The sequence below is a fragment of the Vicia villosa genome, linkage group LG1, assembly GCF_029867415.1.
Source record: "Vicia villosa cultivar HV-30 ecotype Madison, WI linkage group LG1, Vvil1.0, whole genome shotgun sequence".
Classification (NCBI taxonomy): domain Eukaryota; kingdom Viridiplantae; phylum Streptophyta; class Magnoliopsida; order Fabales; family Fabaceae; genus Vicia; species Vicia villosa.
Genome location: NC_081180.1, coordinates 115,314,014 through 115,333,498, shown reverse-complemented (window position 1 = coordinate 115,333,498; position 19,485 = coordinate 115,314,014). Strand labels below are relative to the sequence as shown.

Here is a 19,485-nt window from a genome sequence, read left to right as displayed (position 1 = left end):
TTAACAAACGTCTCGTAGTTGTAAGCCACAGTTTCTGGAGTAAGTTTGAGAGCATTTGCATAAAACTCCCTCACAATAGCCATGTTGATCTCCGTGTAAGGTTCAAACACACGGCCCCAATTCCTGTGATCAAAGTGACTCCACAGTGTGCTGTAGTCGCTTTCTGGTTTCGGGACAATCAACTTCTCTGGGAGAATGGTGCGAGAGGCCAATTGAGTAAACCTCTCTTCCTGGGCAGGTCCTAAGAAGCGTTGGGCACTCGGGGCACCACGAGGGCTGGCACTTGTGGACTTGGTACGACCTCTCTTGGCTTGTTGCATCTGCACAGAAAAATATAACAGCACCCAAATACAGCATTATATAATGATACATAAGAATTTGTAAAATTTTGGACACAGTCGCGGCTCGCGAGTCTGTGGCGCGGCGCGACTGTGAGCGAAACTTTTAGCCACTCATTGTGGTGCATAGGGCAACCACACAGAATTCACTTGATAGTTCTTACCATACTCACAGTACTTCCATCTGTCGTCTAATCTAGGGTTTTTTTCCAGATTTTGGTCATTCAAGAGCCTAGATCTAAATACCCATTCTTAGGGTTTCAACACACCCCTCTTATGAATTTGAAAAGCAAAAGAGTAGATACATACCTTAAATTGTGATAGGGATGAGATGCAGATGATGGGAATGAATGAAATTTTTGAAATTTTTGGCTCGAGGCTCGCTGGAGAAGTGTGGCTGCTCGGTGGGGACAAACAAATGAAATGGGGTTCACTAAAACCCTATTTCTGAGCTTTTTTTTATAAAAAAAACAAAAGACGCACTGCCGCGCCTCGATCTTTATTGGCGAGACGCGCGAGACCCTTCTGTTTGGGGCTCACGCCGCGTCCTTTCAATAGCGAGGCGCACCAGTTTTCAAAATTTTGAAAATTTTCTGTTCGTCCCCCTCCTTTTTCCCATAGTGATCTGATGATACTAAAAATGTATAAATTGCTGAAAAACTAAAATGTTCTTACCACGTTGGATTGCCTTCCAACAAGCGCTTTGTTTAACGTCGTTCAAGCTCGACGATGCATGCTTTCAAGACTTTAGGTGTGGTGTACTGTGCTCCACTCCCTCGAAGTAAGCTTTTAACCTTTTCCCATTAACAGTTCTTCTTTCTGTTGTCTGTGGATTCTCTACTATAATGGTTCCTTGGTTGCATATCTCTTTTACTATAAATGGGTCAGACCACTTTTGTTTTGTTTTACCTAGGAGACATCTTGATTTCGAGTTGCACAGAAGCACATTTTGTCCAACTTGATAGTGTCCAGGAGGTTGGATTTTATTTTCTTTGGTTGCTCCTGCAGTTGCATTGATTTGGAAAACATCACTCTTGTTCTTAAAATGCTCCTTGGCCTTGAACAAAGTGAAGTTTATCTCTTCATTTTGCACCCTTATTTTCATGATTCCACCATCCAGATCAATCATCATTCGGGCTGTTTTCATGAATGACCTTCCGAGAATTACTGGTACCTCATGATCTTCTTCCATGTCGACTACCACAAAGTCCACCGGAAAAAAGAATTTGTCTACTTTAACTTGCAGATCCTGAATCACTCCATAAGGGTAAGTGATAGACTTGTCGACTAATTGTAGTGTCATACTGGTGGGCTTCATTACCACATTCCCTAGCTTCTTGACAATAGCTAACGGGATCAAGTTGATGCTCGACCCCAGATCGATTAACCCATCACCAGTGAAATTTCTTCCAATATTTAACGGCAAAGTTACTCGCCCTGGATCGGATTCCTTCCGTGGAGTAGTTCTCTGGATTATAGCACTGCATTGGGCATCAAGCATCACAGTTGCTTCATCCTTGCATCCCTTTTTCTTTGTGAGCATGTTCTTCATGAATTTAGCATATTTGGGCATTTGCTCTAGTGCTTCGGCAAATGGTATGTTTATGTGAAGTTGTTTGAAGATGCTCATAAACCTGGTATATTGCCTGGCGTGGTCCTTCTTTGATGGAGCATGGGGGTATGGCAAATGTTGACTTGGTATCACGTTGCTTGCCATCTTTTCTCTACTGCTTTTTCTTTTCAGCTTTTCTTTCTTTTTAAATTCTTTATTCACATTCTCTTCTTTAGCATTAGTATCAATAAGCTCATATTCTTCATCTTCTCCATCATGTTTTTCATCTTTCTCTTCCGTATGATCTTCAACATCATTCTTTTCAACTTCATTATTACTTCCTTTTTGCCCAGTCCTTGTCACTATCGCTTTACAATGCTCTTTTGGATTCTCTTGAGTGTGGACTGAGAATGTTGCATTTGATTGATTAGTTGCAATTTGTTTAGCCAGTTGACCCACTTGAGTTTCCAAATTCTTTATAGCTGCCTCTTGATTCTTGTGATTGGTCATTGACATTTGTATGAACTGATTCATGGTCTCTTCCAACTTAGATTGTCCTCCTTGTTGTTGTGGCAACGGTTGAGTGTAAGGTTGAAAGGCTTGTTGTTGATATCCTTGATTATGTGGCCTTTGTTGATAACCTTGATTGTTATTCCTTGGTGGATAACCTTGTTGATACGGAGGATTCTGATATTGATTCTGCCTTTGTCCTTGATTGTTGTTCATGTAATTGACTTCTTCTTCCAACACAGGCGGGAAAAATCCTGTCTGATGCTCTCCCTTGCATAACTCACACTTTGCAACTTGATAAGAATTAGATACACCATTAAGCTCCTTGAGTTGTTGTGGTAATTTAGACATTTGTTGTGTCAAAAGTTCCACTTGCGATGTTAGTAACTTATTTTGGGCCAGCAGAGCATCACTGTTATTCAATTCCAAAATCCCGGCTTTCTTATCTCTGACAGTTCGATCATGATTCCCCTGCCGATCATTCAGAGCCATTTGCTCTATTATCTGAGTAGCTTCAGCAGGTGTCTTGGACATAAGTGAACCACCAGCTGTGGCATCCAAGAGTGTCTTGTTTGTAGCTGTGAGACCGTTACGGAACATGTGGATTTGATCAACTTCTGCAAAACCGTGTCCTTTGCACTTTCTCAACATAGCTTTATACCTTTCCCATGCTTCATTCAATGATTCATTACTGCCTTGAGAGAATACTGCTATTGCTGTTTTTGCTTCAAAGAATCGGTTTTGAGAGTAAAACCTTTCCAAAAAAATTTCCTCTAAGGTGTTCCAGTCGATCATCACTGTTTCAGGTTGATCCAAGTACCAATCTTTTGCCTTAGATAACAACGAATGTGGGAACAACCTCTTGAATAGTGTCTCTTCATCAGCTTGAGCTACACCAGTTGTACCCGCTAACTCATAGAACCGAGTAAGATGCGTGTACGGATCTTCGTGGTCCAATCCGGCGAAAGGACTTGCACAAATCAATTATATGATACCGGTCTTCAATTCTGTCGGTCGCCCATTGGCGGCAGTTCTAGCGAACTGTGGGTTGAGTCTTGGACTATTTGCACACGGACCAGTAGCAGCCATGTTGACAACAGTTGGTTGTATAATAACTTCCTGTTCTTCTTCAGCAAATAGTTCGTGAAATAAAAGTCCTTCTTGCGATTCATCAATTGTTTCAAGTTGTTGTGACGATGTCGCGGTTGCGTTGTCTCTTGCTCTTGCTATGTTTGCTCTTCTTCGTGTTTTGCTGTTTAACCTCCTAGCGGTCCTTTCGATCCCGGGATCAAAAAGAAGTTGATCACTGGTGACTTTACTGCGCATACACGAATTTCTGCAAAAACTAACAAACGAGTGAAACAACCAAATTGATATAATAGTAACAAAAACTCAAAATAAAAGCTATTGCAATGCGTGCAATATTGACACCAATCCCCGGCAACGGCGCCAATTTGTTGAAAGTATTTGTGAGTAAATATTTTCGGTATAGATCGTATCCACAGAGATTGGTTTAATATTACTGCCGTTCTATAGTTGTTTATTTTGAATGAGAAAACTAGTTGAGTTTGTTTGTTTATTCTCAAGTTGCATATAACAGAATAATAATTAAGTGATAAAAAGCTTAAAGATGATTAACAATGGTAAACGAATATGTTGAGTTCTAGGTTTCATCAACCTATTCCTATAAAATTTATTAATTAAACCTTATTCGAACAATCATTTGAATTATTATCTTCACTTATCCTCAAATATGATTCCATGTCTGCAAATCAAATTAGATAAACTTTTACCGGTATGAGATTCGATCTCTCCAAATATCAATATCAATAACAGTAATAAAGAACGATAATTATGAAAACCCAATCACAATTCCATCTCTGCAAATTGAGATTGAATCAATATAGTAACCTAGGGCAAAAGTTAGAATCCTTTCTTTCGATCAAAGAATCCACAATGATGTAAGATAAAAACAAGGTTTCTTATTGATAATAAATTCAAACAATTGTTCATAAGAATTAATCAACGGTATTGTATATTCATAAGTTAACTACTACCTTAAACTCAACAAGAAGAATTTAGCTCTCCATAGATATGAAGAACAAACAAGGTTTCATGGATGGATTCATCTTCATCAAGGGAATGTCTTCAATTGATGTTGAATTCTCCGTCGGTGGTTGTTTGCTGTTCTGGATTAGGATTGCTCTCTGAATTTCGCTCACAAAAAGTCTCTCTTCCAAAATTATGGTTTATGAGGATTAGGGTTTGTATTTATAGCCTTTTTCTTTATAACACAATCACCGCGGCGCGACACGGGCTGGCGCGGCGCGAACCCAAGTCAGGAGGTTCTCGCGCGTCTCGCCTATGATTGGCGCGGCTCGCCACTTGCTTTAGCTCAATTATTTGTGATTCCTCTTCTTCAGAGCTTCTACGCTTGCGTGTTCCTTCGTCTTTGCTTCTTAACTTCAATATCTGCACAATTAACACCCAAAGTGACGCAAGTCGTTCTATAATTAACATCGAACCTCGAAAGTTCAATTCTAACTATAAAATCCTTAAAAATCACAAGATATATTCACTTTTAGCTCAAAAGGTAGTTAATGTAACACATGAAAATACCATTAATTCACTCCTAACAAGTCCCTAGCAACTCACAACGAGGCCTTGGCGACTCAAATCTCCCAGCTTGAACAAAACCCTATAGGACCCTTCCTTGGGGAGCATATGAATGTTGTAACAACCAGTAGTGAAAAACAAATTGAAAATCCTAAGAAGAGTGATAATGAGGTTCAGAATAGCGACAATATGGTTAAGGAGAGTTCTGACGAGAAAAGAGTAGAGATTGAGAAAAATCCACCAACACTATCCGAAAGGGAGGTTGTAGAAGAGGTCGAGAAGGAAGCACCTATTGTAATTCCTCCTCCCTATACCCCACCAATTCATTTCCCGCAATGTTTTATGGAAGCTACGATAAACCCACAATCGAAGTTGTATGTGGAGGTATTGGAAAATATCCACACCAATGCACCCTTGTTTGAAGTCTTGCATAAAAAGAGAAAGTTAGAGGACCGTGAAACTAGGGATATCATTATTGTTAAGAGGGTAAGGTTAACATTCGAGATGGTGGATGAAATAACTAAGCCAAAACTTGAAAAGATGATACTCAGGATAGATCCAGAACCACAACCACAAGTTCAAAAGAATGAACCACCCCACATAAGAAAGAAAAGAAAAGGTGATGGATATGTGAGATGGCTTGATAAGTGGCCATGGAACGCGAAGATTATTAAAAGTTCAACCGAGGAGTCATTCTCGAGAGAACCACCTTGAGTGCTTGCACTCTTGAGCCGTCGAGCTATCAACGTTAAACAAAGCGTTGCGTGGGAAGCAACCCACGAGCTTTTAATTTAATGTTTTCCTTTTATTGTTTGAACTTGCAGAAAATAAAAATATGGATCGCTTGTCACGTCTTGACCATATCTAGGCAAAAAACCTATAGATGATCATCTAAAAAATGAGTCGATATCCATGCACATTCCTACGAATGTTGCTGCTGGTGGTGACACTGTTGATGAGTATGATATGAGAAGGTATTTTCTCCAGACGCGGAGCGGATTTGGTCGTGGTAGCCCGCTGATAGAATCCATATAGGTTATGTCTTTCCTTTATCTACCTTTTATCAAAACATTAAGGACAATGTTTGGTTTAAGTGTGGGGGAGAAGCATTACTACTATCTATTTATCGCCTTCTAGTTTGATTTATTTATTTTCTAGTTTATTGCATGTGTTGTCAAGTTTTTATACGTGATTTTCAGTTGCTATGGAATTTCCCCGAAATTTTAAATTTTTAACCTCCAACCATATTTTTCCTTTTTGATGCATGGCGCACACACTCTTAAAGTATATAGCTTGTCACTTTAGGCTATGTTAGAGAGACTTGGGAAATCTTCGATAAAATCGATAATGTTTTGACCCCTAAGTATGTGAACCAATTTAAGTTCCTATTATGCCGAAACCTTAAGTTTGAGTTTTAAATTAACCCGAGTAGTTTATTTTAGCAGTCGGCACCATCTTAAGCACAAACTACGTAGGGAGTCGATGAATATAAGTGAATGATCCCAAAAATTTAAAAAAAATTCATGCTTTAATAAAATTGAAAACAGGGAATGCACCAATTAAGTTAGGTGACCTTCACCCGGTCACTTAACCCAACGGTTGTGGAACCTACAAAAATACAATAAAAGAACCCATTGTCAGTTGGTTCAGTGATGTCTGGTGCTGAATTTGGTAGGGCGGACTACGGTCCGATCCCCACAACTTGCAATTGGGTAAATAAAAGGAGTTACCAAACTTATGTACCAGAATCCTGTGCCTAAGGATCAGAATCACTAACCGACTACTCTACTATGTGCGCGCAAGGATAAAGGGTTTAATGTGATTGCGCTCGAATGAAAGTGGGTTAAATAAAGCAAAAGAAATAGGTTGAGTTATAATAGAATGATTCGGACTGGTTTGCATAGGGTGAGAGCTTTTGATCGCGTATTGTGATTTCTTGTCATTATGGTGTCCTTGGTGTTGATGTTTAGTACCTATCGGTCTAACATTATCCTAGCAACCGCGTATGATTAGGAGTCGTGTTGTGCCCTTGTTTCAAACCGCACTTGATAATTTCTTTTATCGTGTTGGTTAATTGCTTGAGGACAAGCAATGGTTTAAGTGTGGGGAAATTTGATAGCACGACATTATATCGTAGATTTAACTTGATTCGCATGAGTTTTTATTTAATTTTTATTTGTTTATGTTTAATTATGCTGGTATTTTGTCGTGTTTCAGATATTCAATTATAAAAAATAGCTACAAAAGAAAATGAGAAGAAAAGAAGAAGGAGAAAAAGAAGAAGGAGAGAAAATAAAAGAAGAAAAAAAGAGAGGAAAGAAAAAAAGAAAAGAAGAAAGAAAGAAAAAAAAAGAAGAAAAAAAAGAAAAAGAAAAAATAAAAAAACAAGGTGGGGGGGGGGGGGGGGGGGGGGGGGGCGCGCCCACCTTATTCCTTGGTGGCCCCCACCCCAACACACACGTTAAAAGTGAAAAAAAGAAGAAAAAAGGGTGTGGGACGGTCACCCCTTGGCCATGTGGCCCCCGCCTCTATTTCATTTTCCAATATTTTCGTTCAGTCTTCAACAGAATCAATTATTCCTATATTTTCTCACCAAGTTATTGACTGAAAGCATTCAAAAGTGGAACAAAAATATAGCTAAGGGGCATATTATTTCTCCACCAGGAAATCTCCATAAAAGGCGAGCGTGCATCATTGTGAAAAGGGGCTCTCTCTCTCTCATTCATTTTTCTAATCTCTGTTCAGAGTAAGCAGTTTCTATTATGTAAAAAGGGATAGTTCTCCACATTGGGGAACTATTCTCAAACTAGTTTTAGGATTTACTTCTGCCATTTTTTTCGTGTATTTTGATTCAAAGCCTGACGGTGCGATTTCGGTTCAACATTTGTTTCCAGTACCCATTTAATTACAGGTTCTATTTTATTGTTTATTTTACTATCTTCAATTAATTTCCTAATTATGTGTAGTCTTATATTAAATCATTTTAAATCGTTTACTAAGTTTTCGTCTAATTTAAAAATCCAAAATTGTTTATTTATCTCTGTCACTATGTCCAGCTAAATAGTTTAGAGTCCGGTTTATGAGGACCTTCGTTACCGACGGGACTCAGTAGAAAATAATAGGTGCGAATTTATGATTAAAATTCCGTTTTGGTTTTAATTTCCAAGTCTAATTTAAACAGCTTTGTCACGAGAGTGAGAGGTTATTTAACAGGATTTTGTCACGAGAGTGAGAAAACAATTAAGGTTAGAGCCGGCACTGCGAGAGCGTAGGGATCGAACCGGATAGTGGAAATCAGGCAACAAATCTAAATACAGCGAGAGCGCTTTAGAGTCGTTTAGGATATTATTGGCTTTTAAAATTTATTTCTTAGTTACCGGGCGAGCGAGAGTAAAATCTTGGGATTAGGAAGTACGACTTTAGTTAATACCGCAAGAGCGTGAGGGGAGTCTTTAAGTTGGTATATTCTACGAAACTAAGTTATAGTAGTAATTAATACCCGTTTTCTATAAGTCCTTCAGGAACGCGGAAATCATATCACGGTCTCGTTTTAGTATTATTTTCTGAGTTCATTTATTTCAGTTTTAGTTCTTAGTTTTCCCTAAATTAAATATTCATTAGCCTTAGCTTTACAAAGCAACAATAGATTACAGTAGGTTGACATTGGTCTCTGTGGTTCGAAAATCTTTTATATTACTTTGATATTTTCGTGCACTTGCGGACGCATTAAACATAAATAATGCTCATAGAAAAAATCAAACCTTTCCATCCTGTATGACCAATTCAAGGTGTTGTTGGCCAGTTTTCTCCTTAACAACCCATAAGTCAACAACCCTAATATGCATCTTCCACACTTTGTTTCCCTTGACCAGATCCATGATAAGAATATGAGCCCTTGACAATGTTATTGGAGTAGTCTGTCAAAAAGCGAAAAAGTTTATTCATAAATTTGTTTTCCATTGAAATGCTCTTATAAAACTCAACACAGTGAAGAAAAATTTAAAATTATAAGAATAACAACTCGTTTTAGCATAGTATGTGAAATAAATAAAAACTTGATTCATAAATTTGTTTTCCATTGAAGTAAAACTGATACGGTATCGAGAAAACGAATAGCTACTTTTAACTCAACACGGTGAAGAAAAATTTAAAACTCTAAGAACAACACATTTTACCATAGTAAAAACAAAAGCTTATGTGAAATGATGCAGGTTAACCATGGTGGAAGAAGCAAACGTGAGTGAGTGAGAGAAGAGCAAGATGAAAAGGATATGTTTTGAGAGAGAGAGAGAGAGAGAGAACGCAGAGATGAACTAACTTCAAAACGCAGATGGAGAGAGAAAATGCAACTGTGACTTTGAAAGGTTTCTCTGTGTGTTGAGTATTTTGGGACGAGGGAAAATTGTTTTTTTTTAATATGACCAATGGGCAGCAAACAGTTGGCATGGAATGTGACATCCCTAGTACATAATTTGTGCTTTTATTATGTAGTTACTCATTCATCCTTTTATTATGGAAAAATTGTACTACCGAGGATGATGATAAAAGGGCTAAATGGGCATTGTTGCTACATTTTCGTTGAAAAGGTGTGTTAATTTGTTAGAAAAGGTGGGTTAATTAGCAGGTTATGAAAATGGCCCTTTTGAAGGGTAAATGGCCTTTTTTGATGAAAGAGCATAATTGATAGATTGGTCAATTGTTTAGTAATGGGTAAATTGTAGATAAGCGTGTGACCCTTTATATTTTTGGTTATTTAAAAATTAAAAGTATAACAACTACGCTTGTTTCATCCAACTGTGGTTATTTGTTCTATATTTCATTACGGTTTTTTCTTGCAATCGTTGTGAAATTATTTTCACTTAATATAAGCATAACAAATAATTTATTTCGTTCATAACACACAATGGTGCCCTAAAAAACGAGACATCAATGATACCAAAAACATTCACCATCTTCATTCATTTTTTGAAACGAATTTCTTTCTGAAAACAAAGTTATGAAATCTTCACCTTGTTTGTTGTTCATTTCTTGTTCTCTCTTTATCTCTCTCACTCTCTCTCTATCCCTCTCTCACTAAGGTAATGGTACTTCTTTTTGAAAGTTTATGTTCTTCGCTAGGGTTTCGTTTTTAACATAATGACATTGTGATGTGTATTGTTCATGTTTTATTAAGATTTTGTGAGAATAACTTTGTGTAGTTACAAACTCAATATTGGATTGTTGATATTATTTATGTTTTGGTGTTGTTAAAGGAAGTAAATGGAAACAGACACTAAGAAAAGGAAATTCTTTTATTCATTAAGAAGGCATTACATTTTGGATCCTCAGGACATGTGCTTACATTAGACAATTTTATTCTTCATCCCTCTCTTCTTCCACTTTGTAGGCTCTAGCAGATGTGCCTACTCCTTCAAACTTCTAAACCTCTGAAGCTTCCTCAAACTTCTATTTCTCTTCCTTTCCTTGTTTCTTCATTAGCTTAGTAATCTCCTTCTTAAAATCCCTCTTTTCAGCCTTATACTGTTTATGTTTACCAATTTAGCTATAATGTGATATGGATGTTTACATTTACCCATTTTTATAAGAAGAAATCTGCCTTGAAGACTATGCATCAAGAATCTGACTTTGACTATCTTGAAGACTATGCTTAGATTCTCTCTGTTTCTATTTCTACAAACGTCTGTTTATGTTTTTACTAGATTCTCTCTTATCTATTTTTTTTATCTTCTATATGTAACAAGTAAGTATTTTATATTCTTCATTCATAATTTACTGTAAGTTATAATTTCTAAGGTTATATTACTCACAACTATTTTTATTTGGAATTATATGTGTTTATTTGTATGTTGTTGATGTAGTATGTTATCAGTGATATAGCTGGAAATACTTATCAGTGAACATAGATCTAAAATAGTTGTGAACTTGTGTTTACTGTGGAAATATTATATGAGTCTTGCATATAATATTTCCATAGAGAAAACATGTTTTCAACTCTTCATATCTTACAGGAAAGGTTATTTATCGGTGATTGCTTGTTTCACTAACCACTCATTGAACGTGCATTCATTTAAATATATTTTTGAGTTAATAATCAGAAAATTAAATTATTCTTGAAAAACACCTTTGATGATCCAATGTTTTTTTTCCGAATTGCATCCATCTTGTAAATCTTAATTTCCTCTTTAGCCTATAGAATTCTATCAATGCCACAAGTTCTTCAAAACAATGTTAATAAATGGATGTTGTCATACCCCAAAATTTGATCCTAAGATCCCACCTCATTTGCATTGAATCTCAAAAAGTATTATCATCATTATCATCATTTATAATTATTCATGCATCATTTGATAATAAAAAATATACAAAAAAGATTGTGTCTGCTTGATGTTTAAGGTAGGTGATTAATAAAAAAGCTCAAAACAATTAGGGTTTTGAGGCTCATAAAGGAACTCAAGCTTTCCCATCTGCTCAAGTGCTTTCCTTCACCAATATTCAAGCCCAAGTGTGGTTGCAATCAAAATCAACAACTTTCAAATTCATCTGGTACACAAATTAGTGTTTTGACCTAATTGTCTGAAGAAGTTGACTTTTGGTCAAAGCTTGGTCTTATGGTTCAAAGAATGATTCAAGGACCTCAAATGCCTCATTATAATCCCTCATAAGATTCATTTGGCTAAAATATCTTGATTCAATTGATACTTAAAAGAATGCAGTTCAACTGGAAAAAGTCAACTGTCCAATATCAACTTTGACTTTAGGGAGATTTGGTCAACCATGGACTTTTAAAGATCAAAATCATGAATATGAGATTATTGAAGTTATTTGATCAAGAAAAATCAAGAAAATCAACCAAGGAATCAAAAGTCAATGTTAGGGTTTTGACTTTTTCATGAAGAAATCACATGTTTTATGCTCAACTTTGAATATTCATAACTTCCTCATTAAGCAACCAATTTTTGTGCTCCAAAGCTCAAATTAAATAGGGTTCACGATTAACAACTCTATCCTTGTGAAGAATTTTCCAAAAATGAAAGGATTTTAAGTTATGGAGCCATGAAGTTGCTAGCTTTTTCAGACACTTAAAAAAAATTCACTTATGCATATTTGATCCTTAAAAATAAGCAACTTTGAGGCCATTTTCAAACAAGATCCCTTAATAATTTTAGAAAACTCCAAACATGAAAGTTATAGGGCATGTTTAGTGCTTTCCAAAAAGTACATGAACTCCTCCATAGCATTTGTGAGTTAGGAGAATCGAAGAGATGAAGTTGGACATTCAAACTTGAATTATATGTCATTCTTTTGAAAACCTTATGATCCAATCTCCATGCCATACCTTGTAATCTTGCTTTTCAGACCTCTAAACCTCTAAATCTATACATAATCAAAAGATTACACAAGCTTTTGAGATATTATCCAATTGATTCAAACATTATCCAATCCATTTTTCCATTAAGGAGAGAAAGGTTACACTTCCATTCTAGTAAAGCATGCTTTTTGCACTATGTTAATGCATTGAGCCTCTAACTTGTTCCCTCTATCCATACTCAACACAAACCCAACAAGCAACACCCTAATATGCAGAAAGGCTTCCCTAAAGTCTTGATTAAAGCTTACCAAGTACCATGGGAACCATAACTTCAAGATTTCTTCACAAAGAAGCAAGCAAGCACATTTTGAATTTGAAGCAACCTTTTGTTCTAATTCCGCCCCACTCCCCACAAACCACAAAATGTGCCTATACATAGACGCCTTTGCTTCTGAAATTAATCACACATACAATCTCATTTTCACTACCTCACTTGAAAGCTCCAAAATTCCAACATGCATAAACTTGTAATTTTTGAGTTCCAAGCAATTTCTGTGCAAACCAATCACTCAAACACTTCATATAAACCACATAGAAGCTGTAGCAACACTCTCATTGTATATGTAACAGCTCGATCATCATCCTCTATTTTTACGTTTTCCATTTGCAACTTGATTAGGGTAAGAGCATTCAGGCCATCTCAAGGTGAAATAATCATTCAGTTAGCATCACCAAGCTTCAAGGAAGCTGTCCAAATCATCAAAGCACTTTTAGATCAAATCTGTATCTAAAGAGATAGTTGATTTGACAGTGAGACAACACAAGCAATAGTGTTTAAGTTCTTTCAGAATAGTATAATTTCTTCAGTTAATAGTGCAATAACATATCTGAGGAACACGTCTAGATATCTGAACATGAGTCATTAACTAAAACTGTATTTATGACTTGATCCTTTTCAACTGATCTTTGACTATGTCTTCAGAACAATGAGCAACAGCTTCTTCTGATGAACATATCTTTGACATATGATCTTGACGTGACAGCTTGTATCTGATGTAGACTTTGATTCTGGTTTGGAGCAGCAACATTTGGATAGACTTCTGAAGTAGCAGCTTATCTGAAGATTCCATGTACCTACAGAAATGAAAGAGAGTAGTCTTTTTAACAACAACATTTCTGATGATTCTTTAGACAACAGTCCTAAATCATTCAGAGTTTTCTGATCTGCACACTCAAGAAAACATCAGAAACAAAATTGTTTACAAATAAAATATATGTGTTGTTATCATCAAAACTTAGAGATGAGGTGTAGAAACAAATCTTATTCTAACATTCATATGTTCCAACATACTTTTATTAATATTCTTTTGGTTCTAAATTATAAATTATTTTGAAAAAATTATTTAAAATTATAAATAACATTATTAAAACAAGTTTAATAACTTTTTTCAATTCTATTATCTTCTATTTATCATTCTTCTGTCTTCAAATTCTTTTATTTTTATTTTTTATATGATTAATAAAAAACAATTATATAAAATAACACCATCTATATTTTCAATACAAAATTAATTACGTTTAAATATGAAATGATCATAACATTATATAATTTGACTAAAAAAAAAAATTTTTTAAACAATATTTTTGTAACAATGGATTCAAACCAAATCACTAACACCCTAAATTGAAATACCTAAAAAGTATTAATGGTGATTCTCCATGCACTAGTCTTTAATTATAATAAAAAATCTTGATTACAGCCAAATATCTAATATAAATAGCACACTTGACCATAGCTGAGAGCAACGTGTCTGTCTTTAACAGGTTTAAAGCAAACCCTTCTTTCCTTAAAAAGATGAGTGATACCAAAGGCAAAAATCCAGACAGAGAACTCCTTAACTACCCCAACAACTTCACATCTGATGAAGATCATGATGTAATCAAAGAGCAAGACCGTTTGCTTCCTATAGCTAATGTTGGTCGCATCATGAAACAAATCTTGCCTCCAAATGCAAAAATCTCCAAAGAAGCTAAAGAAACCATGCAAGAGTGTGTCTCTGAGTTTGTCAGTTTTGTAACTGGTGAAGCTTCTGACAAGTGTCACAAAGAGAAACGCAAGACGGTGAACGGGGATGATGTTTGTTGGGCCATGGCTACTCTAGGGTTTGATGATTATGCTGAGCCTCTCAAAAGGTATTTGTATAAGTATAGGGAATTGGATGCGGAAAGAGGTAATAACCAAAATAAGGGTCATGAAATTGAAACATGTAATGATTATGATGGTAAGAAACAACAAAGTCCGAGGAAAGGTTCCTCTTCTTTGTTCAATAATAGGAACAGTGGTCCTCAGTCTAGGGGATTTTGATTCTGTTTGTTTTTCCTAGTTTTCTCCTAACTTTTGAGATCTATATATATGTCCTAATTATATGTTTTTTTTTGTTTTTTGTTTTTTTGGGTTTGAAACTGTTTTGATCTATATGTATATATGTATTTTAATTCTAGTGAGTTATTTAAAGCTAATTTTTGTGTTCAATAAAAAAATTCCTAGTTATTGGGAGTTCCACCATGAGAGGGATAAGTATTATCTGAAATGAATGATCTGAAGATGTTGCATCCTTGATCTTCTTCACCCAACATCTAGACTTTTGAATTGAGAATTTATCTATTGGTTGTTAATTTTAAAGTTCATCATCGTTCTTCTGATATTTTTAAGGATGAGAAAGCACTGTGTTCAAGCTAGTTTATTATAGTGAAGATCATCATATGAAAATGAGAAAGACAAATTTTGTAGTTGTAAGTGACAACCTAATTAGATTTTAGAGCATCAGAGAGCCTAATGCAACAACCTAACACCATATATATACAACAGAAAAGACATATAAGCCGATTGAAAAGATTTTTTAATGTCATAAAATAGCTCCTTTTAGAAAAATCAGTTTATTTATGAATAAATAAATTTCACTACTTTCAATATCAAATAATTATATTTTAATAAATTAATATTTTAGGTCTTTCATATATATATATATATATATATATATATATATATATATATATATATATATATATATATATATATATATATATATATATATATATATATATATATTGTAAGCAAGTTATATTCAATAGAGAACGAAAGTTATATATATATATATAGAAACCAATCGAGTTCATTAAAATCAACAAAATCAAAATTTAATGGTCGTGATTCATTGTTCTCATTTCTCATAATAACCAAGTGTTCTCACTTGAGTCGTCCCCATATATATATATATATATATATATATATATATATATATATATATATATATATATATATATATATATATATATATATATTGAGAATGGATAAGTTATATGAGAATGTGAGAATGAATAAGAACCATTAGATTGAAAAAGGAATGATTGAGATTAAATTGTGATCTTTAATAAATCATGTGTCATTAAGAGGAAAAAAAAATTATTAATCAAATTTTAAAAAATATCTTTTAATCTCAACCATTAAATATAAATCCAATGGTTGTTATTACATTCTCACATTCTCATATGATATGCCCTATATATATATATATATATATATATATATATATATATATATATATATATATATATATATATATATATATATATAGATTAAAGGTAGTGCACTGACGGTGTAAAAAAGTTTTATACTGTTATCCAATAGAAACAAATCGTTTTGCTATGTCATATAAATTTTTAAAAAATTACAGTCTAATTTGTCCTGATTCATGGTTGTGATTGGTTTACAGTGTAAAACCTTTTTACACTATCAGTCATCACCATTTTCTCATATATATATATATATATATATATATATATATATATATATATATATATATATATATATATATATATATATATATATATATATATATATATATATATATATATATATATATATATATAATTACAATTGAAAAAGATAAAATTTACTTGTGGATAAAAATAATCCTATTTAAGCTATTTTTGTGATGCATACAATTAAAATAAGTTATGATAGAGACATTTTTACTGACTAAATTTTAACTTTGGTCTCTAATTTCTTAGCCACGTATCTTGGCGACGTACATTTTTATATTTATTTAATTCTCTTAACTTTGCTTTATAAAAAACTAATTTATTTTTATTTTTTAAAATGTGTTTTATAGTTCTTTCAATTTCAACATCAACTCCTCTTATTAAATAATAATCTAGTCTATCATATAATATTTTTATTTGATCTCTTGTTCTTTTAATTAGATCATTAAGTTTTATAATTACTATACTCACTTTCTAATTGGAAAAACTTTGATTTTTTTATATTTTTATTTAATTGTCTAATTTTATTTTATTTAAATCTTAGTGCTCTGATACCAAAAAAGATACCTTATTATTTATTGAAATAATTTTATAACTTAGCTTAATCATCATTTAAATAGTCTCAAATTTCATCATTTTCTATTAAAGTTAAATCTATTATAAATTCATCATCATACAAAATTTCAAATAATAAAACATGATCTATATCACTTTCTAGTGCATAATCTATTTCATTTTCAAAAAGTATAGCTTGGCACAAATTTTTTCATATTCTTTACATATTTTTGTTTTTAAGTCATTTGATAAAATAATTTTACAAATAATCTTAATTTTTCATAAAAATCTTTCTCTATATTGTCAATATTATCAAAATAAATTATATCTATTTCTTTTATTTTTATAACTATTTATTTTTCTTTTTCCCTTATACTAAATTCAACAATACTCATTTGGTTTAAATTTATAGTCTAATAAATATGTTGTTAAATCATTTACTTGTTTTCAAAGTTTATCAATATCACTTTCTTTAAATTTTCCAAGTTCATAAAATCTAAGTAGTTTTGGTATTTGATTTTTTCTTAGCTCTAAAAATTTTGATTTACTCATAAAAGTTCCAAACTTAGTTATTCCATTTTTCTTTGAATAATAAAATTTTCCTATATCTTCAAAAAGACCTGGAATATCAATTCTATTATTATTTCTAAAAGTAATACTATGGTGAAAATTAGTTAGTGCATAATTAACACAATAAGTGATTGAAAATCTTTTATCTACTGACTTCATTAAACATCCTCTAAGAAATTTGTGTTCAAGGGTTAAAGTTTGATCTAATTCTTGAAAAGTTGCTTTGATTAATACTTGTATTGCTCCTATATGAATATATCCTATTTTATTTCTATGTTCATTTTTTTTATATTCTTCTTGAGTCCCATGAGTTTCTTTTTATTTAATAGTTGTATATAAGTATGCCCTTGAACATCTGCTATGTCAGTTGGTGTTTCGTTAATTATTTTACCATAATATATATTTTTATTTTTTTTGGTTAAATCTTTTTTCATCATTCCTCTAATTTTTTTCTTTTTCTTTCATATTTGTATCGATTGTTAAATTTAAATCTTCCTTTTGTATTTTTTGAAATAAGGTTTGATCTATTAAAATACTTCCTTCATAATTTTCACCCTCTTCAATAATATTTAAATATTCAATATCATTTATTATTTATTTTTCTATTTTTTATTATACTAGATATATAAGCTTATTATAACACGTGTGTGTGTGTGTGTGTGTGTGTGTGTGTGTGTGTGTGTGTGTGTGTGTGTGTGTGTGTGTGTGTGTGTGTGTGTGTGTGTGTGTGTGTGTGTGTGTGTGTGTGTGTGTGTGTGTGTGTGTGTGTGTGTGTGTGTGTGTGTGTGTGTGTGTGTGTGTGTGTGTGTGTGTGTGTGTGTGTGTGTGTGTGTGTGTGTGTGTGTGTGTGTGTGTGTGTGTGTGTGTGTGTGTGTGTGTGTGTGTGTGTGTGTGTGTGTGTGTGTGTGTGTGTGTGTGTGTGTGTGTGTGTGTGTGTGTGTGTGTGTGTGTGTGTGTGTGTGTGTGTGTGTGTGTGTGTGTGTGTGTGTGTGTGTGTGTGTGTGTGTGTGTGTGTGTGTGTGTGTGTGTGTGTGTGTGTGTGTGTGTGTGTGTGTGTGTGTGTGTGTGTGTGTGTGTGTGTGTGTGTGTGTGTGTGTGTGTGTGTGTGTGTGTGTGTGTGTGTGTGTGTGTGTGTGTGTGTGTGTGTGTGTGTGTGTGTGTGTGTGTGTGTGTGTGTGTGTGTGTGTGTGTGTGTGTGTGTGTGTGTGTGTGTGTGTGTGTGTGTGTGTGTGTGTGTGTGTGTGTGTGTGTGTGTGTGTGTGTGTGTGTGTGTGTGTGTGTGTGTGTGTGTGTGTGTGTGTGTGTGTGTGTGTGTGTGTGTGAAACTAATTGGATGATACTTGAATACGTGGAAATTTAATTTTATTGATAGTAGTTTTGATACAAGAAAGCATACAAAAGATGTCAAGCTAAATCCTAAAGGATTAGCATATGTTTCTTAAAATACAAAGTGTTGTTTTCTACAACCTGCTTCATATTATCGTAGAAGTCCTTATTTATAGACCTAAAGATATATTATAATATTATTTTCTTATTACAATAATTTATAGTACTATTCATCTATAGTATTACACTAAATAATAATACTTTAAAGACTATATGACAAATAGTTCCATATTTATCCTCTTTATCAAAGGTGTTTCTAGTAACTTGGTCTCATAGTACCTCAAAACCATTAAAGCCTATGCATTTAGACTTTCATTATTGCTTCATCTTAATCTTCTTCATTAAGGCACATTGACTTTTCTAAACATTTGGAAACTTCCACGGCATTATTTTCTTGGAAACATCTTTCACATGTATAGTTTTCATTCTTCTTTATACTAGAACATAGATCATTGAGGTCACTTGGATTATAATCCATTACTTCCGTATTAAATGCATAAAAGGGCAACTCAAAAGTTATCAATAAGTGAACATCTCTATCCTTTAGTGTCTTTCCACTCAGTGGCGGATCCAAGAATATTTAGTGGTGGGGGCAAATTTTAGTTATAGTATTCATCAAAATAAAAAAATGTAAGAACTCAAATTCGAATATACGATTTTACATAAAAGGTATCACAGTCAATTTTTATTTTATACTGTAGTATATATTTAATGTTAAATAAGTGCATTTAATCAAACGATAATAGTTAAAAACTTAAAATTAGTATTAATATATATTATTTTATTAAATAACATGTTTATATTTGTAATAAATATTTTTCTAATGG

The 19,485-nt window shown here is 33.5% G+C and overlaps 1 protein-coding gene across 1 annotated transcript; it reads left to right on the top strand.

Moving 5' to 3' along the window:
• The first annotated feature begins 14,125 nt into the window (after window positions 1-14,125).
• Window positions 14,126-15,239, top strand: LOC131614915 (nuclear transcription factor Y subunit B-5-like). Its single transcript, XM_058886452.1, has one exon. The coding sequence runs from the start codon at window positions 14,181-14,183 to the stop codon at window positions 14,688-14,690; it is 510 nt and encodes a 169-aa protein (XP_058742435.1). The 5' UTR covers window positions 14,126-14,180; the 3' UTR covers window positions 14,691-15,239.
• Window positions 15,240-19,485: the final 4,246 nt, after the last annotated feature.